This window comes from Staurois parvus, unplaced genomic scaffold (genome assembly GCF_062004578.1).
Source record: "Staurois parvus isolate SC_StPar_1 unplaced genomic scaffold, SC_StPar_1.0 ptg000376l, whole genome shotgun sequence".
In the NCBI taxonomy this organism is placed as follows: Eukaryota; Metazoa; Chordata; class Amphibia; order Anura; family Ranidae; genus Staurois; species Staurois parvus.
The window spans coordinates 341,491-369,383 of NW_028318172.1; the positions used below are offsets into that span (position 1 = coordinate 341,491).

The 27,893-nt window shown below is 40.6% G+C and overlaps 1 protein-coding gene across 3 annotated transcripts in view; it reads right to left on the minus strand.

The window, feature by feature from the left end:
* Positions 1 to 27,893, minus strand: part of ARMC9 (armadillo repeat containing 9) — a 207,083-nt gene that overhangs the window by 97,087 nt on the left and 82,103 nt on the right. The window contains exon 10 of one of the 3 annotated variants that reach the window (XM_089685434.1): positions 14,392 to 14,430. The exons of 1 other annotated variant lie outside the window; for it this stretch is intronic. In XM_089685434.1, coding sequence (XP_089541560.1) covers positions 14,392 to 14,430 — 39 coding nt within the window. The remainder of the gene's footprint in view (positions 1 to 14,391; positions 14,431 to 27,893) is intronic. One more of the 3 variants, XM_089685435.1, reaches the window with a different exon arrangement.

A 27,893-nucleotide genomic window follows, 5' to 3' on the forward strand; every position in this document is an offset into this window, starting at 1 on the left:
CGGTCCAGGCTGGAGAAAGATCCCAACTTTAAAGTTGGGATCCACCCTAGAGTCTGGAGCAGCACCTGCCTCAACCTCTCAGAGATCTGCTGAGAGCCTGATCCAGCAGCTCCCTCCCCTTCCACAACACGCTCCAGTGAGTGCAGGGAGGGGGTTGAGGGGGGAGAGCAGACAGCAGTGACTGACAATCACCTCTCTGCTCACAGCAGCTGTAAGAACTCAACAATCAGCAGTCATGTGATCGTTGAGTTCTCACACTTTGAGCAGATGGGGGAAAGATGCAGCATCGGTCTGGACCTAGGTAAGTATAATTTGAGAAAATAAAAGCCTCTACTTCTCTTTTAAGCCAGCCATAGATGGTTTTAGTCTTGCCTGGTTCAGCAGGAACCGCCCGAGATTCGATCAATATATGGGCAGGCTGATTGTACAGAAATTGATCCAATGATCAACTTGGGTACAACCAGCATGTCAGATTTTTAGAATGTGAATATTTCCAATGGTTATAGCCACTAACGATAGCAACTATGTTCTCCCTGCTGGAATTATTTTATTAGGGATGAGTGTTCTACCCAGACAAGGCTTCTCCGTTCTCCTTGTTCTGGGGGCTTTCTCCTACTGTATATGCATTCCCATGCTCGTCCCTGTGGTAAATGTACACCGCAGGCATGTTCCCTTTGGATACACATAGCTATGTTCAAGTGAATCATGTTGATTTCTTATCTTGCCATGGATACATTAAATGTTTTCTCAATAAGGTTGTGTACAAACCAACATGTACTTTTGTAAATTACATACAGTGGGGATCGAAAGTTTGGGCACCCCAGCTAAAAATTTGTATTAATGTGCATAAAGAAGCCAAGGAAAGATGGGAAAATCTCCAAAAGGCATCAAATTACAGATTAGACATTCTTATAATACGTCAACAAAAGTTAGATTTTATTTCCATCATTTACACTTTCAAAATAACAGAAAACGAAAAAATGGCGTCTGCAAAAGTTTGGGCACCCTGCAGAATTTATAGCATGCACTGCCCCCTTTGCAAAGCTGAGACCTGCCAGTGTCATGGATTGTTCTCAATCATCATCTGGGAAGACCAAGTGATGTCAATCTCAAAGGTTTTAAATGCCCAGACTCATCTGACCTTGCCCCAACAATCAGCACCATGGGTTCTTCTAAGCAGTTGTCTAGAAAACTGAAACTGAAAATAGTTGACGCTCACAAAGCTGGAGAAGGCTATAAGAAGATAGCAAAGCGTTTTCAGATGTCAATATCCTCTGTTCGGAATGTAATTAAGAAATGGCAGTCATCAGGAACAGTGGAAGTTAAAGCAAGATCTGGAAGACCAAGAAAAATATCAGACAGAACAGCTCGCAGAATTGTGAGAAAAACAATTTAAAACCCACGTTTGACTGCACGATCCCTCCAGAAAGATCTGGCAGACACTGGAGTTGTGGTCACTATTCCACTATAAAGAGATACTTGTACAAATATGGTCTTCATGGAAGAGTCATCAGTAGAAAACCTCTTCTACGTCCTCACCACAAAAATCATCGTTTGAACTTTGCAAATGAACATATAGACAAGCCTGATGCATTTTGGAAACAAGTTCTGTGGACCGATGAGGTTAAAATTGAACTTTTTGGCCGGAATGAGCAAAGGTACGTTTGGAGAAGAAGGGGCACAGAATTTAATGAAAAGAACCTCTGCCCAACTGTTAAGCATGGGGTTGGATCAATCATGCTTTGGGGTTGTGTTGCAGCCAGTGGCACAGGGAACATCTCACGAGTAGAAGGAAAAATGGATTGAATAAAATTTCAGCACATTTTGGATGGTAACTTGATGCCATCTGTGAAAAAGCTGAAGTTAAAGAGAGGATGGCTTCTACAAATGGATAATGATCCTAAACACACCTCGAAATCCACGGGGGATTACATCAAGAGGCGTAAACTGAAGGTTTTGCCATGGCCTTCACAATCTTCTGACCTCAACATAATTGAAAATCTATGGATAGACCTTAAAAGAGCAGTGCGTGACAGACAGCCCAGAAATCTCAAAGAACTGGAAGACTTTTGTAAGGAAGAATGGGCAAAGATACCTCAAATAAGAATTGAAAGACTCTTGGCTGGCTACAAAAAGCGTTTACAAGCTGTGATACTTGCCAAAGGGGGCAGTACAAGATATTAACTCTGCAGGGTGCCTAAACTTTTGCAGACGCCATTTTTTCGTTTTCTGTTATTTTGAAAGTGTAAATGATGGAAATAAAATCTAACTTTTGTTGACATATTATAAGAATGTCTAATCTGTAATTTGATGCCTTTTGGAGATTTTTCCATCTTTCCTTGGCTTCTTTATGCACATTAATACAAATATTTAGCTGGGGTGCCCAAACTTTCGATCCCCACTGTATATGTTTGATAGATTCCTGTTTTCTCCTCTATCTGTCTGAAGAAGTGTTTTGTACCATGAAAAATATCAAGGTAACTGGGCCTCCCTCTCCACAGCTTCAACTTCAACAGCTGGAGCACTTACTACTCTAATTTTGTGAGATATATACACACACACATACTTGGGGTACCAGTGAAGTCCTTTCAAAAAATGATCTTATCTCCCTGATTAAGGGTTTTACATTGTATAAGTAATTCATTGGAATGTAATGCCCCCTTATCTCCTAACTTCTGTAAAATGTATACCCACCCACCAGACTCACTCTCTTCCTAGAGGTTTAAGCTAGGAATTTCAGTTCTTTAGCACAACAGAGAGGATGGAGTATTGCTAACCCATGTTTTACATTATAAAGCATTATCTGTGGTACCTGACATATTCCCTGTGTTTCTGAAGTACAATTCTAGATTGTGACAGAATTCTTCAATAAATATTGTTGGGCTGTATATTAAAATTAAGGCAGATTTACGAATAAAAGAGAAATGATGGTTTTCTAATTAATTAACAACACCAAGTACTGCAAAAAGTAATATTAACAGAATATATATTTGGTTTATCAATGATTAGTCAGATATCACCAAAATTGGTTAGTGGTACCAATTATTATACCAGAAATAAAATTAGCATTAACACTTAATTATTTACTTGACTACACACTTAGCAATGATCCCAATCATCTATCAAATCAAACAGGGATCTGATGATTCTGCAAGCCACATGTGGTTTACTAATAAAAAAAAAACAGAAATAAAATGATCCTTCAAGGATGAAAATAAGGGGAATGTCAGTGACTTGGGATGTGTAGCAGGCCAGGAGCTCAGACTTGTAGCTTGCCCATAGATATCAGTCAATGATACGCAGGTGTAATCCAACTGCCCCAGGGCAAGAAATCTTCTGAGCACTGCAAATCATTAAAGTAGAACTATAGGCAATTTGTTTTTCTTCATTTTGGATAGAGTAAGGAAAGGATATAACTCCTGTAAGGTTTATTTTCTCCATCTTTGTCCCAATGGGGAGATTTATCTTCACTTACTGTCCCATAGACAAAACAGGAATGAGAGGAAATCCCTACAAATTAAGGGAATCTCTTGGGGACACCCAGATCATCAGACCTAGTATTCCCATTGAAAGATTTCCCATCTATTAGTTTTCTGGGGACAACCCAAAATTTGGGATTTTCTTTTACTTTCAATGACAATGGTAAACAGGACAAATAGAGAGGGTGAACCTCCTTAATTGGGGACACAGACAGCTATAAAAAAATGACAGGTGGTCTAATCCATTTTAGTTAGCAAGCAGGATAGATTTAGTTTATTACTAGGGCCTTCAGGCACTCAACATTTGGTGACTTAGCACCCTTAGTACCTTTCCTTTTCAATCTGCAGTGCTGTAGTTTTCTGTAAAATGCAATATGGCAATCTGGAGGTGTTCTGTACACAGATGGTGTACAGAATACCCATCGAAGCATCTTTTCCTGCTTGTGTGATTTTCCCAGAACTTTGCACTTAAAAACAAGTCAGATTTTGGGCATCCGCTGCAACAAAAATTTAATTTTTGGTGAGATACTCCGAAAGGGAAATCACATCTGAATGGATGCAGACCTTAATACTTAACACATTAGAGCCCTGCAAGTGCAGCAGCTGATTGACAATTAAAAAATCACTCCCATACAGATTCACTCTACACATGTACACAGACAAACAGCTATTTCTTCAGAATAACAAAAGGTAGGATTCTTAGGTTTATGAAAATCCTTGCAATGTACATAGGTCAGCCAGAGGGGAATGTTCTTTTCCTCAACAAAAGTGGAGTTGCTCTTTTAGAACTGGCGCTCAAAAATACCTAAAAATTCTTTTTGCTTTTAAGATTAGATTCTCGAATGAAAACTATATATTGGGGTTGATTTACTAAAACTTGAGTGCATAATCTGGTGCATTTGTGCATGGAAGCCAATCATCTTCTAACTTCAGCTTGTTAAAGCGGAGCTCCACCCAAAAGGGGAAGTTCCGCTTTAAGGACTGCTCTCCCACTCCCCTTTAATGATTGGCACCTTTAGGGGGGCGGGGGGGGAGCGGGTACCTGAATTTGACAGGTGTCCAATCGCTTGGTGACCAGAAGCGGAAGGTGTCCTCCCTGTATTCTTTTGGGACACGTGACAGGTCCCAGAAGACTACAGGACCATTCATGAAGACCAGTGCTACTTGCGCATGCGCAGTGGGTAGCCGGCTGTGAAGCCTCAAGCCGTCACAGCCGGGTGCCCACACTGAAGATGCCAGCACCTGGAACACAGGACGGCCGGTGAAACGGACTGCGGGGGACACACCGCGGGACAGGTAAGTGGCTCTTTTTAAAAGTCAGCAGCTACAGTTTTTGTAGCTGCTGACGTTTATTTTTTGACAGGGTGAGTGGAACTCCGCTTTAAGCAGTTAAGTTTTGGGAAAAAAGCCTCATAGTGTTGGAAATTCACGTGTTTGAGAAAATTTTCTCATTACCGAAGTAAAAAACGAACATCGATTTGATCCCATTATCAATTCAACAATTGAAAGAATGTTCTTAAAAAGAAAAACTTCAAACTAAACTAGTGTATGTACAGCTCAGCTATATAACTTATTAGTTTTTTGTCAACAGAGAATTGAGGGGGCAGGAGGAAAGTAGTACAGGCAAGTTATTTTTTTATCTTAGTAAAGAATATCAGTGACATATTTCTAACCTTCCTGCCACCATACAGAATAATTTGCAATATGGCCTAAAACAACTGTCACTGTAATTGTCATTCTGCATTCATGGAGTGCTTTAGGACTTCACTGGAAGCATGCTTGTTCAGGGTGAGCTATGATAGCTAACAGCCTATACCTATGCCTAAAAAAAAATTAAACCTTTAGTCCTCATGCACACTGGCCATTTTTACAGTGGTTTTTGTCTTTTGGCGTTTTTTTTCTACAGCCAGTAAACTCCCCAGCATGTTATCCTAGGTGTCCATGCACACATAGACTTTAATCAGCGGAGCAGGGGCCTTTTTGGCTGGAACCCCCCCAAACTAGAGGGTTTCTAGAGTTTTTCAGCTGTAAAAACACTCTAACGCTGAAGAATGTGGTAAAATGCTGTATACTGCAGCATTTTCAGGCATTTTTTTTAGCAAAAATTTTTTGGGTGTAAAAACTGCAAACAAACATGGCTAAACGCAGCTAATGGACAAAGGCTGATAAACTCTGCATTTTTAATGCGACTTTACACAGCTAATTCTACCAGCGTTATTAAAAATGTCCAGTGTGCCTGGAGCCTTAGTAAAAGAAATATTGCTATTCCCAATGTTTTTTTTTAAAACCATTTTTCCAACATTATCAGCAATGTCACCCACAGGCCCATATAAAGAAACTTGTTCATCACCTGCATTAACAGGAGCTAAATGTCATTTCTCCAATTATGAGACTTTAAATGCCAGGCAGTATATAAACGACACTTATGTTCATCCTCATAACTCAAGTTGCTCAACTTGTAATTTTCGCTCAGTGTCTCTCAACTTTAATTGCATCACATAAAACAGGTTTTTGTAACAAAGAAGTAGGTATAGGATACAGACTACAGAAAATGCAGATTTTGCATTTACTGCATTTTTATGAGTTAACCGAGTAGAATACACAGTTATATAAACAATGAACAAGTACAGGCCAGCAAAACGTGCCTTACATGAATTAGAAGGGTTTTTTTGCCTTAATGCAGAGAATACATTAAAGGTAAAAAAAACTCTAAGGCTTTAGAATCGCTTTAAATAAAAGTCCCAATATCCAAAATAATCTCTGAGCAAGCAATGATCATATTCCATAGCAGTCTCGGTTTGGTGTGATACCTGAAACCTAGTGCTTGGTAACTGGCTGATAAACATGAATGACCCTGCATAGCATGCGCATTGTGATATTCTGCGGTGCAGGTGCATACAAACAACAAGGAAAACTCTGCACGACAGGCAAAACCAAAAGAAACCAAAAATAAGGAAACACAGATGAATGTGATTATGGCTGCTGCAGTCTTCAAAATGTGTCTAACTTCCACATTTGTGAATCCTCTAAATATGTATATAGACCGCGTTGCCAAAAATGTAAATCATGGTTACTAAACAGTTTGTCAAATGTAAAAGTGCAAAAGAAAGATAAACACTAGAAAATCCAACTAATATCCAATTTATCAGTAAGTCCCGTTCAAATAATAGTTTCTTGAAAACCATAAGATAGATGAACAGGTGCTGGTGCCATTAGTAACAGATAAACAGGAGACCACTTCCAGTGCTCCAGGTGACCCCACATGGATTTGCACTCACCACAATGGATGTTTTGTTTGGACCCACTGTGTGTCTTGCGAGCATCAGCAAATAGATAGGAAAGCAGTAAATAGATAGGAAGTTATATTTACTTGTTTAAATTGTTTTTTACATTTCTTTGGTTACTTCCTGGTTTCTAGGACTAGGCCCAATTATTTCATACATCCCAGAATTCTTCATGATAAGAGCGGTTTTCTCAGCATAGCACACCCTCCTGTATCCAGGCCTGGCCTAGAGGCACATGGATCATTTGCCATTACTCATGATGGATACTGGCAGAAATGCTGGGAGGTATGTTTTTCAAAGTGATTCCTCAGCAAAGTAAAGCATGGAGACATGGATGGATAAGCGAGATTGCTTTGAATATTAAAAATGAAGTAAATAGCATTTTCGGTATTTGGTGTTCATGCGTAGTTTAGTTTTGCTAGAAAACTACATTTTCTCCTAGACCAGTGGTGGGCAACCTTTTTTTTCAACTGAGCCAAATCTCGCCAAAACCACGATTGAAATTTATTTTGAGAGCCACATTTTTAAAACTGAAAATACATCTCCCATATAGTAATTCATCCCCCATAGTAATTCACCTCCCATAGAGTAATTCATCCCCCATAGAGTAATTCATCCCCCATAGTAATTCATCCCCCATATAGCAATTCATCCCCCATAGCAATTCATCCCCCATATAGTAATTCATCCCCCATATAGTAATTCATCCCCCATATTAATTCATCCCCCATATAGTAATTCATCCCCCATAGTAATTCATCCCCCATAGTAATTCATCCCCCATATAGTAATTCATCCCCCATATAGTAATTCATCCCCCATATTAATTCATCCCCCATAGTAATTCATCCCCCATAGTAATTCATCCCCCATATAGTAATTCATCCCCCATAGTAATTCATCCCCCCTATAGTAATTCATCTCCCATATAGTAATTCATCTCCCATATAGTAATTCATCCCCCATATAGTAAGTCCCCCATATAGTAAGTCCCCCATATAGTAAGTCCCCCATATAGTAATTCATCCCCCATATAGTAAGTCCCCCCCCATATAGTAAGTCCCCCCATATAGTAAGTTCCCCATATAGTAATTCATCCCCCATATAGTAAGTCCCCCCTGTGTCAATTCACTTACCTTTGCTCCGCGCGTTCCTCTCGCCGTGCTTCCCGCGCCGTTCTGGTCTTCAGGGCGGACTGTGAGAGGAGAGGAGTTCGTCACGCTGCCCCGCCTACATCCTGGCTGCCCCGCCTACATCCTGACAGCTGCAGAGTCCTGACTTTTGGGGCGGCCGCCCGAGAGGAGGGAGGGGAGCGGGCGGCCGTCCGAGAGGAGGGAGGGGAGGGGAGGTGAGGGGGCGGCCGCCCTGCACACGCCCGTCCGAGAGGAGGGAGAGGAGGGAGGGGAGCGGGCGCCCGGCACACAGAAGAGCCGCATTTAAGCTTGTAAAGAGCCGCATGTGGCTCGCGAGCCGCGGCTTGCCGACCACTGTCCTAGACCTTTATATTTCTTAAAGTGATTTTAAAGCCTATCTTTTTCTTTTTAAAAAATAACAAACACGTCATACTTTCCTGCTCTGTGCAGCGGTTTTGCACGGGCACTCCTGGCTCTTCCCCCTCAAACAGTACTCCCAGAGCAAGCGCAAGCTGCTTGCTCTGGTGGCACTGATGCGTGCTTGCTTCGGAGCCGCTACTCTATGCATCCACCAGAAGACACAGAGCTGCGGCTCGGGCCCACCCCACACTCTCCTCATTAACTTACTGGCTGTGATTGACAGCAGCGGGAGCCAATGGCCTCCTGCTACTGCCTCAGACAATGAGGAGGGAGAGCCCCATAGAGAAGAGGCTCTCATGCACTATGCTATCCTCCAGATTTCCTCATTAGGCCAACCATGATAACAACCTGCACTAATCACTTTTTCGAACATGAGATGGAACACATTTTAATCTTGCTACCACTGTACAAGCTTTAAAGGTCTGCAGAAACCTAACTATACCCTAGGGCAGGGCTTAAAATTTTGAGTCTAGACCTACTAGCCAGGCACAAACCTTACTCTCCACCAGTTGCCCCACCCAACTTTGCCCAGGTCCGCCTCCAACTCAACCCAGGCCCGCCGCCAGCCCTGCCCCCAACCACGCCCCCTTAAAGCTTATGAAATTACATTTTTCTTTAAAATAAAGAATCCAAAATATAAAACTGTATACAGCAATGTATATCCCAGCTCCCCTGTACTCCATTATAGTGATATGACATGTAAACCGTACTTACTCCTTGAGTCCCCCGCAGCGGTGGAGAGGGTGTCTCCTCTCAGCGGAGGGAAGCGGACCTCTCCTACACCTGTCCCCTCAGCGGCGGTGCTGAAGAAGCCAGGAACCGGAACTCGGCTTCAAATGAGGCTTGGAGTGCAGCCGTTCCATCATCTGTGCTCGCCACTCGCTGCTAGAGAATTTCTCCTCGCATTTGGCGAGCGGCTTTTTCAAGCCCTGCCCTAGGGTTCTTAACTCATTTTGTGTATATTATAGTTAATGTTTATATGCAACCTTTATCAGCAATAGACCACAGGGTGCCAGACTAACATGAGGAGACTTTGTGAGTGATGTCCGAAAGAGGCCTATGGAAGAACAAAGTCGTGGTACACATAGCAGCCAATCAAAATCCTTGTTTCATTTTTAAACCTGGATTACAGAAATAACAATGTTATTCACATTAATTCTATCAATCTTTACAGTAATAATAAAACAAACTCAATGCTGATTGATTGCTATAGGTTTTAGCATCCTTCCATTTTCTTTTCAAAATGTAAGGCCTATATGTTTTACAGAAGGATATACAATATGCACAGAAAATATACCACGCACTCCTAAAATATTTTCACAAACAAAAAAGAAAAAGCAGCATAAAACCAGAACTCAGGGCTTATTGGTTGTCTCCTGTATTCTAAGATAGAGGATCATGTGCCTGACACTCATATCCTCTTTGTGCACGGAATGTCCTGCCCGCAGGCATTAGACCCACTGACAAGTACTGAATCCCATATGGGATGCAGGGACATGGCACAAATACAGCTTGAAGGAAGACTCAAGATTGTTTTAATAAGAAACTGGGTTAGAAAATTAACTACTTTGTTCCCAAGCTAATGTATTTCAGTGTATCAATATTAAGGCTATCATTCTTCTAAATTTGGAATTTACACTTACATACACTCACCAGCCACTATATTAGGCACAACTGTTCAATTGCTTGGTAACACAAATTGCTAATCAGCCAATCACATGGCTGCAATTCAATGCATTTAGGCATGTAGACGTGGTGAAGAGGACTTGCTGAAGTTCAAACCGAGCTTCAGAATGGGGAAGAAAGGGGATTTAAGTGACTTTGAACGTGGCATGGTTGTTGGTGCCAGACAGGCTGGTCTGAGTATTTAAAAAACTGATGATCTACTGGGGTTTTCACACACAACCATCTCTAGGATTTACAGAGAATGGTCCAAAAAACTAAAAATATCCAGTGAGTGGCAGTTGTGTGGAGGAAAATGTCTTGTTGATGTCAGAGGTCAGAGGATACTGGGCAGACTGGTTGCTGCGACATTCAGATTGTAGGGTCAGAATTTGGCATAAACAACATGAGAGCATTGATCCATCCTGCCTTGTATTAATGGTTCAGGCTGGTAGTGTAATGGTGTGGGGGATATTTTATTTTTATTAGCAAGGTGTACCTAATAAAGTGGCAATCATAAGAAAATATGACACTTTACCAGCAAACCTTGGTATAGTGAAAATCTTTGTGTAAATAGACATTACTATACTAAATAGTGCTAGTAAAGATTCTCGTTGCCACATTCTGCTGCATGTTCACATAAACAAGAAGAAATTGAGTGCTGTCTTCTAAGGCTTCATGAGCACTGGGGCTCTTCTAAACACTTTTCTCCTGGTAGGAGAAAAGCAGTTGCAAAAACATTCCTAAGCCACAATTTTTAAACCACTGCAAGTCCAGACACTTTCACCCCCTTCCAGTCCAGGCCAGTTTTCAGCCTTCAGCACCATCGCAGTTTGAGTGACAATTACTCAGTCATGCAACACTATACCCAAAATAAATTTATGAGTTTTTTATTTTTTGCTACATAATTTAAAAAATACCAAAAATTTTGAAACAAGAAAATTTTTTGTTTAGTTTTTGTTAGAAAATTTAGCAAATAAATAATATTCCTTCATAAATTTAGGCCAAATTTTATTCTGCTACATTTTTGGGGTAAAAATAACCCAAAACAGTGTATATCATTTAGTCTGTGTGAAAGCTATAGTCTACAAACTATGGGATATATATTTGAAAATTGAGCAGTTGATACCCTAAAATGATGGATGCTAGTATGACATACGGTAGTGATCAGGATGCTGGTATGGGGTATGGCAGTGATCAAGACGTTAGCATGGGGTATGGCAGTGGTCAGGATGCTGGTATGGCAGTGGTCAGGATGCTGGTAAGGGGTATGGGGTGATCAGGAAGCTGGTATAGAGTATGGTGATCAGGACACTGATATGGGGTGATTAGGATGTTGGTAAGGGGCATGGTGGTGATCAGGATACTGGTATGGCATATGGGGTGATTAGGATGCTGGTATGGCGGTGATCCCGATGCTGGTATGGGGTATGGTGGTGATCATGATGCTCATATGGGGTATGGCAGTGATCAGGATGCTGGTATGGCATATGGCGGTGATCAGAATGCGATATGGCAGTGATCAGGACGATGGTATGGCATGTGGCGGTAATCAGGGCATTGGTATGGGGTCAGGGACACTGGGGTGGCTGGCGCCGCAGTTTGTGAGTGTACATGCAGCCTGACAGGCTGTTGTACATTCAGAAGCTGCTGCATCGCTTTTCTCTGTTCTCACAGAGAGCAGAAAGAAACGATCTTTACCTTCACTGTGGTTACAATGTGAGTCCTGTGATTGGTCACAGCAGTCACATGGTAAAACTCCATGCGGTCGCTCAGAGACAGCAGTAATGAGATCTGCTGTGCCCGGGAGAAACACGGATCGCTGGGCTCCCAGGTGCGCGCTCTGTGAGCCACGCAGCAGCCGCCGATGAGGGCTGACATTCAGGTGCGTTAGCCCACATCGGCAAAGCTTCCCGTCTGCTGTCTATAGGCAATGGGCAGACAGGAAGAGATTAAATGCGTTCAGTTGAGTCAAGTGCTTGGACATTTTTTCATTACATTGGCCACAATATTAATTTATTTATGAAATGCACGTTTACCAGCATTAGTCATTTTTTCTGCCTAAATGCTCCTCTCTTGAACACAAGTGATTTTTTTTTTCTGCTGCCTCTAAACACCTGTAAACACCTATAGTGTACATGGGCACATAGGTTAACATGGGTGGGAGTTCAGAGACAGACAGAGGAAAAGAAAAAAAAAAAAAGCTCAAAACTCAAAAGCAATGTTTTTGAGCTCAAGTGTACATGAAGCCTTAAAATCTGCAACATTTGCAGCATATAAACAGAGTAATTTTGTATTTACTAAAACAAGCCTCTGATCAAAGAAAGACTGAAAATTCAGCCAAAATTTCCAGCTGAAAATATATTTAATCTTTCTTTATCAGGGAAAAACAGATGTATCACGTTAGTTATCATCTGGACCACATTCAAACGTCACAGCTTTCAGAATTTGAGATAAATGACTACTCTGGGTATAGATAAATGCTTAATGTTTCAATATACTGTATTAAGGACAACTCCAGAGAAGTAAAATTAGGGAAGAATTAGTGGTATCTGGGATGACTAAGGAATAAACTCTAAGCAGCTAAATAGACAGCTAAAATATGGAAATAGTTTTTTCCGGCCAAAGGATTCATCCAATTCTATGATTTACATAGCCCTGTCAGATAGCACAGTCAGGACAGTGACCTGATGTTTCTCTACAACAGTTAAGCGGTACTGTTGAGGATTACAATAAGTTAATGTCAAGAGATTCAGAAGCTTACACTAGTTACATTAAAAATGCATTTCCCAATTTTTCGAATGAATACACAAGCGTGTCAAATTGTACTTTTATATATTTAGCCATAGTTCTTTAGCTTTCAGCACACAGATGAATAACACTTTTAAAACACCCTATACCGCCACCAGCAATTTGATAACCTTAGAATCCTTCCAAGCGTCTGTAAGCTGTATCATTTCAAACTATTATGCCAACAGTCTTTAAACATCATGGAAATCCGAATAACCCACCAATCAATGCTGGTACAAATAAACTGGATGAACTAACCCAGCCATCTGCCCATCAACATGGCAGCGAAACATCCACATTTATTTTCCACTGCATTAACCTAAAGTTCTGTTCATAGCGGTCAGGTTATGCACAATGCATGTATAACTTGATCTGTAGAGTGGCGAACACCACTTAGATTTTTCTTACCTGGCCACACACATTAAAATCTGACTGTACAATCTTCTTTAGATTTACCAACTGTATATTGTGGCCTGAATCTTGGTAAATCGGAAGGAGATTGTACAACACATGCGTAACATGTATGGACAGCTTTACAAGGGACACCATGTGGTACCATAGTCCGATTGGGTAACTAGTTCTTAACCTGTATGTGCATGTTTCTTACAGACATTTGTATTGTATTCCTTTTTCTCAAGAAAAAATTAGACTAACCACACTGATTTGACCGATTCGTTTGTAAAGCTGACCATACATGTTGCACTCTGTACAACTTAATATTTTACCAACAACTATATGGTGCTAAGGCCTACTTGACTGGATACAAACTGACTTTAAAGTTGCATTATATACTTTTGGTAAATTTAATAAAGAAGAAGGCACAGAGATTGCATACTCAGATTGTGTACTGTAATGTGCTTTAAAGCTGAAACTCCGGGATAAGCGAATATTGTCCAGATACAAGAGTCAATCTTGATGCTTTGCTATCTGCACAGGTTCTGTACACACAGGGATAATGTCACTGATACTTTTAAAAAGTATTATCTGGGTTTGCAAAGGCATCTGGTGTACACAAAGAAGATTTATGTCCTTTTTGGCTATTGATAAATACATATCAATGAAAGTTTTTGTGCCTGGAGTTCATCTTTAAGCTCATGTTTGAATACCATACTTGACATGTATTGCATTATTAAGGCTTCTTTATGAAGTAAAGCAAACATACCGGTTATCAAATTAATAGGAAAATTAAATAGGAAGCTCCTTTGGGAGCAGGAACTGAGGTGCAACTGTAACTAAGTAAAATAAACAAATGGGAATTAAATTAAAATCGTTTGGTGATGTCACCCACAATCAAGTAAGCTTATATAAAGGAAAGGTTGCCTGTAATGAAAACACACTTCATAAATGTTTTCAGATTTGAATTTAAAGGAAATTACACAGGCTGTTATTATATTATCACCACAGCACGCATGCATAAACATTCAATTATACACAAATTGCATTGGCTGGCAGACATGTTTATATATGAATCCTAATAGAAATGCATGTCACAGCAAATTATGAGTCATAGATAGCATGAAATATATTGTATACACAGATACACTTCATGCCATTCTACCCAGTACATAATAGGGGGCAGCAGGCAAGGGTGATGCAGTAAGCAGAGGAAGTGCTACGACTTACATCCTCATCATGACACAGGACCGCATAATTATATTCCTGCTTGGAACACAGCGAAAACATGAAAAAAGAATCAGAGTGTAGAACAGCAGTGTAAAGCATAAAACATATAAGTGCTGACAGAATGCTCTACAATCTATTGACATAAGACTAGAAGAGACAGACAATAAGCATGATCAGTCAGAACATTTCCCAGATAAGTGGAAATCAGCTGTTAACTAAAAGATCTGCTGATGACAGCTATACTGTAATTATGGCTAATAAAAGCAGAAATATATACCTATAAATAGACAAACTTATCGAATATGTTTAACGTTGGAGCTTTAGCCACATTATAGCACAGGTATGGATCTGCTAAATCCTTGAAACCTGCAGATTTACAGTAATATCTCACCTGCAAGTTAAAGTTTAATCAACAGACTTTTTCTTTATTGTGGGTCAGACATGCAAATCATTTCCTTATGGTTGGATGGTTTCCTGGTATACACATATACTAAACCTTCAAAGAGTTCATATCCCAGTTCATGCAAACCTCAACATCAGATCTACCAAGTCTTCACCCTAAATGTAATTAAGTTGAGGAAGACCACCTATTTTGGTAAAATATAAAAAAATTGACTTTTCATCCAATTCATACACCTCAGCTTATCTGTGGAATCATTTCTCAAACATCACTTTATCAAGGCCAACTATTTACAGAGACTCTGTGAAAAGAGCTATGGCATAACTGTGGTTATGCAGTTAACAATACATTATTTTTAGCCCATGAAAAGCTTAGTATTTAAAATGAAATATGTATTATTCTGTGAAATGTGTCATTTGAAATAAAAGAGGTTTACCATATTAGATTACACTAAGAGATTCCTCTTCATTTCAAGTTTTCATAAAATAAATATATATATGAAATCTATGTTCATTATGAAAATGCTCAGGGAGGATATAGAAAATTATAGTAATTAACACTCTAGCCATTAATAACTTTTCATAACAGCCACAGGGAAAGGAAGCAAACTGGATATGCTGCTAAAAATACAATTTATTAACTATTTATTATACCTGGTAATGTAAATGAAAGCTGGAACGGTTTACATAATCTCGTAAACATAAACTATTATTTTAGTAGTTCCAGGTGTAAAGTAAAGTAGTTTATTCAAATGATTAAAATAAAAAAAAAAAGAATGCCTTAGAGCTCCCACAAATGTATGCTGGCCACAAATGTGCACATCTTTCATAGTCTTCTTTCCCAATTCAGTTCAATTAAAGGGAATTTTTTTTACTGCACCTGCTCTCCTGAAAGCTCTGCAAGTACCCCATTCTGCCTATGCATTAATACATATAAAGTAATATATATATATAAGTAAAAGTGTTAAGGACTGCATTGCTCACAGCAACCACTTAGTGCCAAACTGTCATTTTAAGAGTGAAGGTTTGAAAATAAATTAAGAAAGCTGAAGAATTGCCATAGGAAACAAGAAATAGAAGCACACTTCTCACCTAACAGACCTATGATGGCCAAAGGCTAAATCATACTTTTAGGTTATGCGTGTGCAAAAAAACAACCTAATAGCTACATGCGCAGAACTTATGAAGAAAATTGAAGATTGTACTTTGTCATAAAAAAAGAAACTAAGATGGAAAAATTTAAAAACAAAAAGATGTAGCGCAGTGATGACCATTGAACTCAATTTAGACAGTCCTGACTATGAGTCACACTTCAGTGGAACACAATCTGTCCTTGACTATGATGTAATATAACTATTAACCTTTTTAAAAGATTACGATAAAAACCAGTGTCCTTTCCTTGTTCCACCAGCTTGGCAAGACAACAGATCAGATCTTGACTGGGTAAAGTTACACAAAGCTTTAACTTATTTCTTGTATCTGAATCCTTGGTTGCAGGGATTTATATCGCCCAACGGCCGGGACATGCAGTCCTGGGCACCAGGCAGGTGGTTTTCTTTTCTTTTTACATTTACCCCTGCTCTTTAGCTCACACAGCTGTGTACTGAAATTGCAATGTCATTCCGGTTTCTGTGCGATTTCAGTACAGGTGAGATTTTGCTGCCTCTCTCTCCAAAACTGCTTCCCATTGATTTCAGTGCAAAAATCGCCTCCCACTGACTTCAGTGCCAAAACGTCTCCCACTGACTTCAGTGCCAAAACGTCTCCCACTGACTTCAGTGCCAAAACGTCTCCCACTGACTTCAGTGCCAAAACGTCTCCCACTGACTTCAGTGCCAAAACGTCTCCCACTGACTTCAGTGCCAAAACGTCTCCCACTGACTTCAGTGCCAAAACGTCTCCCACTGACTTCAGTGCCAAAACGTCTCCCACTGACTTCAGTGCCAAAACGTCTCCCACTGATCTCAGTGCCAAAACGTCTCCCACTGACTTCAATGCAAAAGCTCCTACCACTGACTTCAATGCAAAAGCTCCTACCATTGACTTCAATGCAAAAGCTCCTACCATTGACTTAAATGCAAAAACTCCTGTCAATAGCAATTCTATGTGAACACTTATCTTAGCATGCCACTTTACTCTATAAATTGCAAGTGTGGAACACCACGCTACAAACTCACACTGGACCCTTTTTGTAATGATACTCAAAACACAATGCGTTTGGATCGCATCTGTGTGAACCAACTCAATTGGAACACATAATATCTACCCTGCCCTGCGAATCTTTGAGTTTGAAAAAGCATCCAGGATCGCATAAGTGTGAATCAACAACTCAACAAAAAACTCCAAGTAAATTGTCATGAGGGACAAGTAGTGTTTTTTTTTTAAATTTGCACACCCCTGGGTTGTAACTGTTACATATTTTGTACAGAAAAAAAAAAATTAACTGCTTCCCATCTGCCCTACAGCAGAAGTACTGCTACAGGGCGGCACGGGTGTGCAAAATCACGTATATATACACGTGATTTTGCATTTCTGCATAGGGGGCGCGCGTGCGTGCCGTACTTCCACTGCCCTTCATGGCCGCAGCTACAATGAAGCACAAACACAGCACACAGTTATAAACAGCACACAGTTAACCCTTTGATTGCCCCACATATAAACCCCTTCCTGCCCAGTGCCATTAGTACAGTGTCAGTGCTTTTTATTAGCACTGATCACTGTATTAGTGTCACTGGGGATGTCAGTGACACCACGTTAGTTCCCCCCAGTGTCAGAATGCCCGCCGCAGTACCACTATAAGTTTCTGATCGCCGCCATTACTAGTAAAAATTAAAAATCACAGTTTATATATACTGCCATTTGTAAACTATATAAAACTTTCAATTAATTTACACGTATTGGGATTTTTTTTTTAGCAAAGACATGTAGCAGAATACATTTTGGCCTAAATTTATGACAAAATGTGATTTTTAAAAATTTTTTTACTGGACATGTTTAATAGCAAAAAGTCAAAAATATAGTTTTTTTCTCAAAATTGTTGGTCTTTTTTTTTTTTTATAGTGAAAAAAAAAAAAAAAACCTCACAGGTGAACAAATACCACTGAAAGAAAGCTCTATTTGTGGGAAAAAAAGGACACATTTCATTCGGGTGCAGCGTTGCATGACCACGCAATTGTCAGTCAAAGTAATGCCTGGTCAGGAAGGAGGGTAAATCCTCAAAAGGGCAAATGGTTAAATGACATTAGGGGGAAAAAATCTCATTAGAAATTTTAGTAGTTCAGCAAGTTAGAAAGCTGAAAAATTTCAAGCAGAAGTTTGGTCTAAAGCACTGTAATCTTAAACCCACTCCCATTCTAAGCCCTATACTAACTAACCTATAAAGGAAAGATGTGTAGTGTATACTTACCTTTATTATTAATAAAAAAAATAATAATATACTTACCTAATTTAAGGGAGCTCCAGTCCAGTCACATGATCACCCCAGTGGCCAGCTTCAGGGGAGAGCAGACACAAACGCTGCAGTGCCTGGGCAGTGACATCAATCAGACTTACTTTGGAGCATATGCTTTTTGCCACCTCTCCTCTCCCCTGAAGCTGGCCCTGGAAACCGATTATGTGACCGGGCCAGAGCGCCCTTAGATTAGGTAAGTATACAAATCTTTCTTTTACAGGCTAGTTCGTATAGGGCTTAGAATGGGGGTGGGAGGAGGTTTAAGCTTAGATAGGTTTAGACAGGACTTCTACTTTAACCCCTTCACGCCGCGCCTCCAGGCCCTTTAAGGGTTTCAGAAGCCAGGAGCCTGGGCAGGGTTTAGGGTCATGTGAGCGCCGTGACACGCCGTCATGGCGGTCACATGATCGGGAAAGGCCCCAATCAAAAGAGGAGATTAGGACCTTTCCATGAGTACCCGACGTGTGCTGGGAGCACGCAGGGCACGCGCTCTCAGAACATATTTTCTTTTTTAATAGAAAGCAAATGTGCGGTCGCTCAGCGTCTAGGTCCAGATGCTGGGAGGCAGCACATTTGCATTCGGCCGATGTGAAGAGGTTAAAGGCATTTTTACACCAATGCATGGCTGCTGGTGTGTACTGGAAGGAGACAGTACCAATGTGCTAGTCCACACACATCACGCTATTACTAGCAGCATACGGTACAAGGCTTAAAGAACTATTAAATCCAAAACTGCAATATATTGCAGCTTACCAACCTGTAGATGTGGTGTTTGCATTAGTTCTTTTTTTTTTTAGGCATTTTTCCCTCTGGTTTCACCTGGTGATCTGGCTAGTAACACACCTTTGGACAGGAGCATTGGTAATCTGGAGAGAGGGTAGTGTTAGATGTACTAGCAGATTTAGATACACTAACAAATTGAAGCCAAACTCAGGCTATTACTTTTTAAGCAGTTACAGCAACCAAGTTCGCCAAAAAGGGGTTACCACCGATCCTCCTGTACGAGGCCTGGGCAGCAGGAGGAACTGGATATAGTCAGGTATAGTCAGGGAGGGTGATTAGTGCGGCGGAGGTCCACTTACTGGAACCCATTAATTCTCCTCCTCTCCCTCCAACCGTCATTCAGCTGCTACAGAGATAGCCATACAGGGGACTGAATCCTGTAACCTTCTGTGCACCACCCTCTCCCCCCTGCTGTCAGGACCCCCAATGTCCCCCTCACCCCCCTGCAGTGCTGCTGGCTTCCCTCCTCTCCCTCCTGTCAGCTGCTGAAGGCACACGGGGGGGATGTTTCAGGATGGAGAGCAGGGGAAGGGGCCAGTAAATATGTAATATTTACTGGCCTTTTCCTATCCTGAATGAACACCGATCATTCACCGTGTTCATTTATAACTGAAGCCTAGTAAACTGTTCACTAGGCTTCAGTTTGTGAATGAACAGGAGCCTCTGTACAGAGTGATTTCTGCTCATTCATGGTACAGTGCATGCAGCTGAGTGCAGTCCCTTTCTCCCTCAAAAGTGAGACATCAGGGTCTGTTTAGACCTCTTATATTTCACCAAAACCCACTTCCCCTCCCAACAACGCTGTGTTAAACAAAACAAAAAAATTAAAACGTTTGTAAAAAAATGTAAAAAAAATAAAGGACTCATTTATAGGGGTTATATGGACCATACATTGTGAATGATTGGTTTTTGTGCAACTGCAGCTGAAAGTTACTCTGTGAGGACACAGCAGCTGCACAATTGACAGACAGATGTGAAGGTATGGGTGAGTGGCCCCAAAAGCACACAGTCTATGTTCAGGGCTGTACGCCTGCATCCACACATCTGTAAAAGTAGGACCTGCAGCTGTGTTCATACAGCTGCTGTGTCCCGATAGTGTAACTAAGCCTGCCTACACAACCACAAATAAAAAAAAAATACTGATGAGGCCACAGCAGACACGTGAATGTGCTCCAAGATGATTACCAAAATCCCAATGCACCTGGTGTGAATGAGTCTCTAATGCATTTCTTCTCAAATTAATGTTCTTTTCGCCAACACCTGCCATTCGCTTAAATGGGATCTGTCATATGTCTCAGAAGCCACTGATGGAAGCTACCTTTTGCGGACTTCTGAGCTGCATACTGGTTTCAAGGCAGAGCTGACATTGAAGTTAAAATGTAATGGGTGAAACAGCTAGGGAAAAGAAATAATACAGAACATTCTTCAGAAAGTAAACATACAGTGAACCCCTGGAGACACAGCTTGAATTCTAGCTACAGGGCTCAATTTGATTTAAATTGAGCGATTACTGAATTGCAATAGAGATTCATTTATTTTGTAATATCTTGTACCGGGCTGTTCTTTATCGTGGATGATTTTTTTTAAATATAAAAATGAAATTGTGAATATAAATGTTGCACTGGCATATCCAGCAACATCAACGTTTTCATTATTTTCAAATAATTCAAATGTAAGCAAGGTGTCCTAGGACTGAAATTTATTTTGTATTGCGTGGGGGTTTCATTCATTAAAATTCAATACAGTTATGTCTGGTGCGTAACGCCCTCTAATCAGTCAGCCTTCTTACATAAATGGCTTCTGCAGTACCTAGTGAATTCTCCCCAGCTAGTGATTATGAAGCATTATAAAATAGCATTTGCATTTATCAGATACAACAACAAAGGACATCTTGATAAACACTTGTAAAAGGATTGTAGCCAAGTTATTGCATGCTTTGTCTATTATTTAACCACTTCAAGTCCGGACACTTTTACCCCCTTCCTGCCCAGGCCAATTTTCAGCTTTCAGTGCTATCACACTTTGAATGACAATTGCGCAGTCATGCAACACTGAACCAAAATAATTTGTTAGCATTTTTTGAGACATATAAATCTTTATTTTGGTGATATTTATTCACCACTGGGATTTTTATTTTTTTTTGCTGTATAAATGAAAAAGTCCAAAATTTTGAAAAAAAGTGTTTTTCTTATAAAATTTTGCAAATAAATAATCTTTCTTCATAAATCTTGGCCAAAATGTATTCAGTTATCTTTTTAGTAAAAAAAAAAAAAAAAAAGTGGTCACATGATTGGGACCTCACACAGAGGTCCTGTACAACAATTGGTGTTCCACTGTGTCCGGAGGACACAGCGGGCAACGGATCGCGGTGCTGCGCGTTCCAAAGGAGCGCGCACAAGCAGAGGGCGGGGAGGCCGTTTATAAATGGCCACCCGCCCCTGCACTGCTCCCATCCAGCCGTTTATATACATGGGCAGGACGGGAAGTGGTTAATGCATATTTGAAGTGAATGATGTATAAAAATGTAAAAAGGTACCAGGCATATTGACAGCTGTGCAGAACTTGTAAGCAGTTGTGAAGACTTTTTTTCATGCATCATGGGGCAAATGATTATTTCAGTCAATTATGGTAGCTAGATATACAATAATTAACCCAAATTTGTTCTTTTACATCTGGCTGGAGTTCAGCAGGAGCCGAAAATATGGAAAATAGTAAACACCAGCACTCTCCCCCTTTTCTACAATATAGTGGTGTTCACATAGCCCTCTGTTGGCTGAGCTGCCTTCAGTACTGCAATAGGTGTCAAACCCATTGAGACATGGTCAGTTTGGGAAGCTGCAGCCACCTAGCCATGAGATGACCTCCACGCTATAGTTGAAAAACAAGGCAGAGAAGGTTTGCTATTTTAGCCTACTTGTCCACTTTCTCCTTTCCTCTGCTGCTGATTGGTAGAGGTTTCTCACCAAGAACTATTGTGCATCAGCTGTATAACCCCTTCACGCCTAAGGGTAAAACAAATCTTAATGCCTAAGCACAATTTTGCAACATTGACATGTGTTAGTAAAACCATACATATTTTCACAACTACTTTGTACATCCAAGTGAATTATACCTTGTTTTTCTTCAGGACAAATTGGGCTTTCATTTGGTGGCAAATGGTAATTGATATATCCTGTTTTTGTTTTTATTATCAAAGGGAAACTGGCCCAAAACAGTAAAAAAAAAAATATATTTTTTTTAATTTAGCTGTGCGTTTCCTATTACTACCATAAACTACCAACAAAGAACAACCCAAAATAAATTTTCCAGTTCTTGACGATTGCAGCGATACCATATATGTGTATGTTATTTGTTGTTTGTACCCGTAGTACAGCCCAGAAACAATAGTGCGCATTTTCTTTTTTTTACCTAAAAACACACTGACACTAACTGACACTGATACCAATTTAAAAAAAAATCCTGACCTTTGAGCCTGACCTTTTCACCTTGACCCAAACACTTATCCTGGCACTGAACTTGATCTAGGTATTTTTTCTTTATTTTTTTCTATCTTTTTTCTTTTTAAAAACATTTTTTTCCCTCTGTGCCTGGAGTTAGCAAGATACAATGTATTTCTCTCCTCCATTCATACAGAGAAAAGAAACCCCAAGGGGGCCGGCTGTACAGTGACCGATCACTGTGATAGCTAATCAGAGGCTATTACAGCGATCATGTGACCTGGAATCGGGGGTCCCGATCATTAGAACGGAACCCAGGGCTCTCAGTGACCCGGTCTTTGTGCTGGGAGTGCGCCGCGCTCCCAGCACAAAGACAGGTACGCAAATATGCAGCCCCACGGAAAAAAGCCCAGTTCTGTGAGGCCGCATATTTGTGTGCCGTCGGCGTCAAAGGGTTAAACGGCACGCAACAGCGTTTGGCTTTCTTTGGATGACACAATCTGCCTTCAGAAACCCACATGGGTTGTAGGTACATTTTACTCCTACAAAATCAATGTAAAGTAATGGCAAAGCTAAGCATCAGGGTTCCAAGTTAAGGATCCCTTTTGAACACAGCAGGAAAGTAAGAAAGAACAGAGGTTTTCTATTTTAAGGAAACTAAGGTCTTGGTTACAAAGGCCGAGAAGAGGAAGTTAAAAACAGACAGTTGCCACCACCAAGAAGACAAATTTATAAAAAGCCAGTATTACTGGATAGACTTCCACTTCTAAATATAGCTCCCTCCTTATGTCATAACTTGCTCGAGACTTAGCCCTCTACCTTGACTCTGGTTCCTTCCCATCCTAACCTCCACTGCAGGCCTGCCCTAAGTACTTATATCCCATTTCTCCTTCTCCGCTCTCTTCCCCCAATGCACTTTTATTCCCTTGACTCAACTACTACATACAATTTTCAAAATTTTCTAAACTTCCTTAATTTAAAACAGGGATCCTTAGAAGCCAGAGAGACCTACGCTTATTCCCATCAGAGTTTCTGTATCTGACATACAATAGGCAGTTGTGCCACAGTTTTATTGTCCCTTGACCACCGAACCACAAGTTACCAGGACCAGATGCACATGCTTGCAGGACGGTGCTGCAGGTTTTCACTAGTTTAAACAGGCGTTCAGGAGACAACATATTGCCTCAGAGCCACCTGTCAAATGCTTCTTTAAAGATATCCACCACAGATCACTTTTCAGAGGGGATGTAAACACCACTGCTCATGTAAACGAGGCCCAAGTGTTTTTTAAAGCTGGCACCTCAAAATAAATTCATTTAGCCACATGAAAAGGTATTGCCTATATTTTTACTCTCTTACTACTACCTATGGCTACAACACTCTACTGCTATTTCCTCTCTCTGTGAAATACATGTCTTTTTCCTTTCATAATTTATAGTTTCATAGTTCCTCACTTTGCTGTTTCTTAAATTACACTGCTGCTTTGAGTGAGCTGTACATAAAACAGCTCCTAGATGTACAGAACAGAAGGGCCATTGGATTTACACTAACCTAATGGTAGCTATTTGGCCATGTATAGTAAAACTTCCTGGAATAACAAAATCAAAGTAAATGTAGAGATATCAGGTAACCATGAATTTCTCCAACAAAGGTCTTAAGTAATTGCAAAGGCCTATGCCCATTCAATAACTGGTGTTTATGATGTGCATTACAATATGAGGTTTCACATCTGCATACACAAATACACTTTTTATAGTCTGTTTTTGTATTTTTTAAGCCCCGTTTACACCTTTCCATTTTAATGCACGATATGTGCATTTCTGTGTGTTCAATAGTCATTTCAATGGACAAGCTTTACACACTACAAAAATGCTGTGTGTCCTATTCATTAAAAAGAATGCTAGCTCCAGGACATAATTTCATAGTGACATTGTTGGTAAGGTTGGATAAGGAAACAAGTCCATCCAGCTTAATCTGTGTGTGTTCATATCAAAAATAATTTCCCATATACTGTATTTGCTAAGGTGTCCATCCCAGAGATTTTTCCTAACCACTTGCCCTTCGGAAGATTTACTCCCCTTTCTGACCAGGCCGTTTTTTGCTGTTTGGCACTGCGCGATTTCAACTGGTAATTGCGCGGTCATGCAATGCTGTACGCAAATGACATTTGTCCTTTTTTCACACAAATAGAGCTTTTTTTTTGTGGTAGTTGGCTGAGTGACGAGGTGATCAAAGGCTTAAAGGGGCGATCAAAGAGTTAAATGTGCTAATCTAACGTGTGTATGTAAAATGCAGTGCTTTTACTCAGTGCCGTGTTTGTTCTTCTCTCCCTGGACAGCATAGGGACAGCAGGGGGCGCACACCCATAAATAGAAAGTGACGTAAGATAACATCGCTTTTGCCCAGAGCCACCGCTTGCCCGAATTATTTTTCTTTTGTTTACTAATTTTTTAAAAAATACTTTCATCAGAGTAATGCAGTGTTACTATAATAACATTGTACTACTCTGGGGGGGTGAGCAAGGATATATATTTTTTTTTTACACTTTGCATTGCAGAGCAATGATCTGCATTTCTCATGCAATGCAAAGCTGGCTTTGAACTGTCATGAATAAGTTATCCACATGCCGCCCAGCCACTGTATAAATACGTTGGCAGGGCGGCACGGGCAGGCAAAACCACGTTTTAAAACGTGTGTTTTGTAAACAGGTAGGGGGCGCGCCGCCGCCCTACCTGTCCCGCCGATCACAGCCACGGATGTCAGTCGCCGGGTCACAGCCGGTCCTTACCGGCTATCTTCCGGCGATTGGCGGCAATCAGTGACAGAGAGCACAGCTGCAGTAGCTGTGCTTTCTGTCACTTCCCTGACAGCTCGAGGACAAGCTGATCGGGACAGAAGAGTTTCTCTCTCCCGATCAGCCTGTCCCCATCCAGCACACACCCCCTCCCCTAGTAAAACACTCCCCTCACACAGATAACCCTTCTCTGAAAAATAAACTTAACCACTTCCTCCCCAGTGCCATTAGTACAGTGTCAGTGTTTTTTTTTTTTTGCACTGATCACTGTATTGGTGTCACTGGGGATGTCAATGACCCCAAGACAGTACCCCCCCATGTCAGAATGTCCGCCGCAAGTCGCTGATCACTGCCATAAGTCACTGATCGCCGCCATAAGTCGCTGATCGCCGCCATTATTAGTATAAAAAAAAACTAAAAATCCCAGTATCTTTCCCGACATTTGTAAAAGCTATAACTTTCACGTAAACCAATTAATTTACACGTATTGGGTTTTTTTTTTATAGCAAAGACATGTCGCAGAATACATTTTGGCAGAAATTTATGACTAAATTTGATTTTTACATTTTTTTTTACTGGACATGTTTTATAGCAAAAAGTCCAAAATATAGTTTTTTTTTTCCTCAAAATTGTCAGCCTTTTTTTTTTTTATAGCGCAAAAAATAAAAACCGCACAGGCGATGAAATACCACTGAAAGAAAGCTCAATTTGTGGGAAAAAAAAGGATGTAAATTTCATTTATGTACCAAATTGCATGACCGCGCAATTGTCCGTTAAACTAGCGCAGCGCTGTATAGCAAAAAAATGGTGTAAATTGCAGTATCTATACCATAGTTTGTAGACGCTATAACTTTCACACAAAGCAATCAATATACACTTATTGGGATTTTTTTTACCAAAAACATGTAACAGAATACACTTTGGCCTAAATTTATAACCAACTTTGGAGTTTACTATATATTTTTTATAGTTGAAAGTAAAAAACTCAGTAGTTGCTCTGGAATAGCCTATTTATTTTCATATCAAACCAACTATTCACTTTGGTCTCCTGTTGGTAAGACCAGTGGCTGCTATGCCTCCTATTCCTCTAGCCACTGATCTTGGTATCCCTTTTGTAATTCTTTCTACAGGAAGTAGTGATGTAATTCAGCCCGACTTACAGTGGTGGGTGGACCAAGATCTCAGAAACATTCAACATGTAAAGGCCTAGTATACCCATTTTGCATTCACTAAAATTCCCTGTGGTTGATCAGAACTGTAGTTTCCCTTTACTTCAGAGAGAGAGGAGAGAATATGATGTAATCCTAGCTGTTACACTTCCTCCTTGGCAGAGCAGATGCTGTCGTCTTTTGAATTACAGAGATAAGGTTATGAAAATTCAAATAGATTTTCTCCTAAATGGTAGGGATTTTCAGAATTGTATTAAACGGTTTAGTGTTTTGTGTAGGGGGGTGTACTAATAGGTGATTTTGCCTATCCTGGAGTTCTTCTTTAAGTTTAAACTGCTTCTTCTCCAATTTCACTGCGTGGCCCTGTGCCTTCTTACACTCCCTGAGACGGAATAGTTTATTCCCTATACTAAAATCATCATTAAGATATTTGTATATCGCTATCATATCTCCTCTCATGGATCTTTTTCTCCAGGGAGAAGTTTAATGTTTGTAGCTGTTCCTGGTGACTGAGGTCCTCCCTTATTAGTTTTGTTGCACTGATCTGGACTCTCTCCAGTACCAGCACATCCTTCCTAAGGACTGGTGACCAGAACTGGACTCCAGATGAGGCCAGACCAGAGTTTTATAAAGTGGCAGGATAATAGTTTTATCTCTTAAATAAATACCCTTTTTTATGCTAATATTCTAATATCTTTGCTTGTTGCAGCTTGGCATTGCATGCCGTTGGTAAGTCGGTCATCTACTACAAACCACAGATCTTTTTCCATCCTGCATCCCCCTAAAACAGGGGTCTCCAAAGTTTCTAAACAAAGGGCCAGTTTACTGTCCTTCAGTTTTTAGGGGGGCCGGACTGCAGCCATTGGCAGCAAAAAAGGTCCCACTGGCATTGGGACAATGCCCTATCTTTGATGTCAGTGGAAGGAATAGTGCCCCATTGTTTGTGTCATGGGGAGGAATTGTACCCCATCATTGCGGTCATTGGGCCCCATAGTTGGTGTAATTGGGAGAAATTGTGCCTATTCATTGGTGTCTACAGGAAGAACTTTGCCCCATTGTTGGTATCAGTGGATGAAATAGTGCCCCAGGGGCTGAATAAAGGCAAGCAAAGGGACGCAGTTTGGAGACCACTGCCCTAAAGGCCTCTCCCTAGTAAGTGACTTGCATTCATACTTTAGCCCCCAAGTGCATTACTTTACATTTTTCAACATTAAACCTAATTTGCTATGCATTTGTCCACCCCTATTTTATTGAGGTCTTCTTTCTATACGTTTCTATATCTTGCTGTGATGTTATTGCCCTGCTTAGCTTTGTATCATCAGCAAACACTGAAATATAGAGGTTGGGATGGATGGCTCTATCATTTATAAGTAAATTAAACAGAATTGGTCCCAGGACAGAGCCTGGGCATACCCCACTTACCACTCCAGACCAGACTGAGTACATGCTATTTATCACCACCCTTTGGA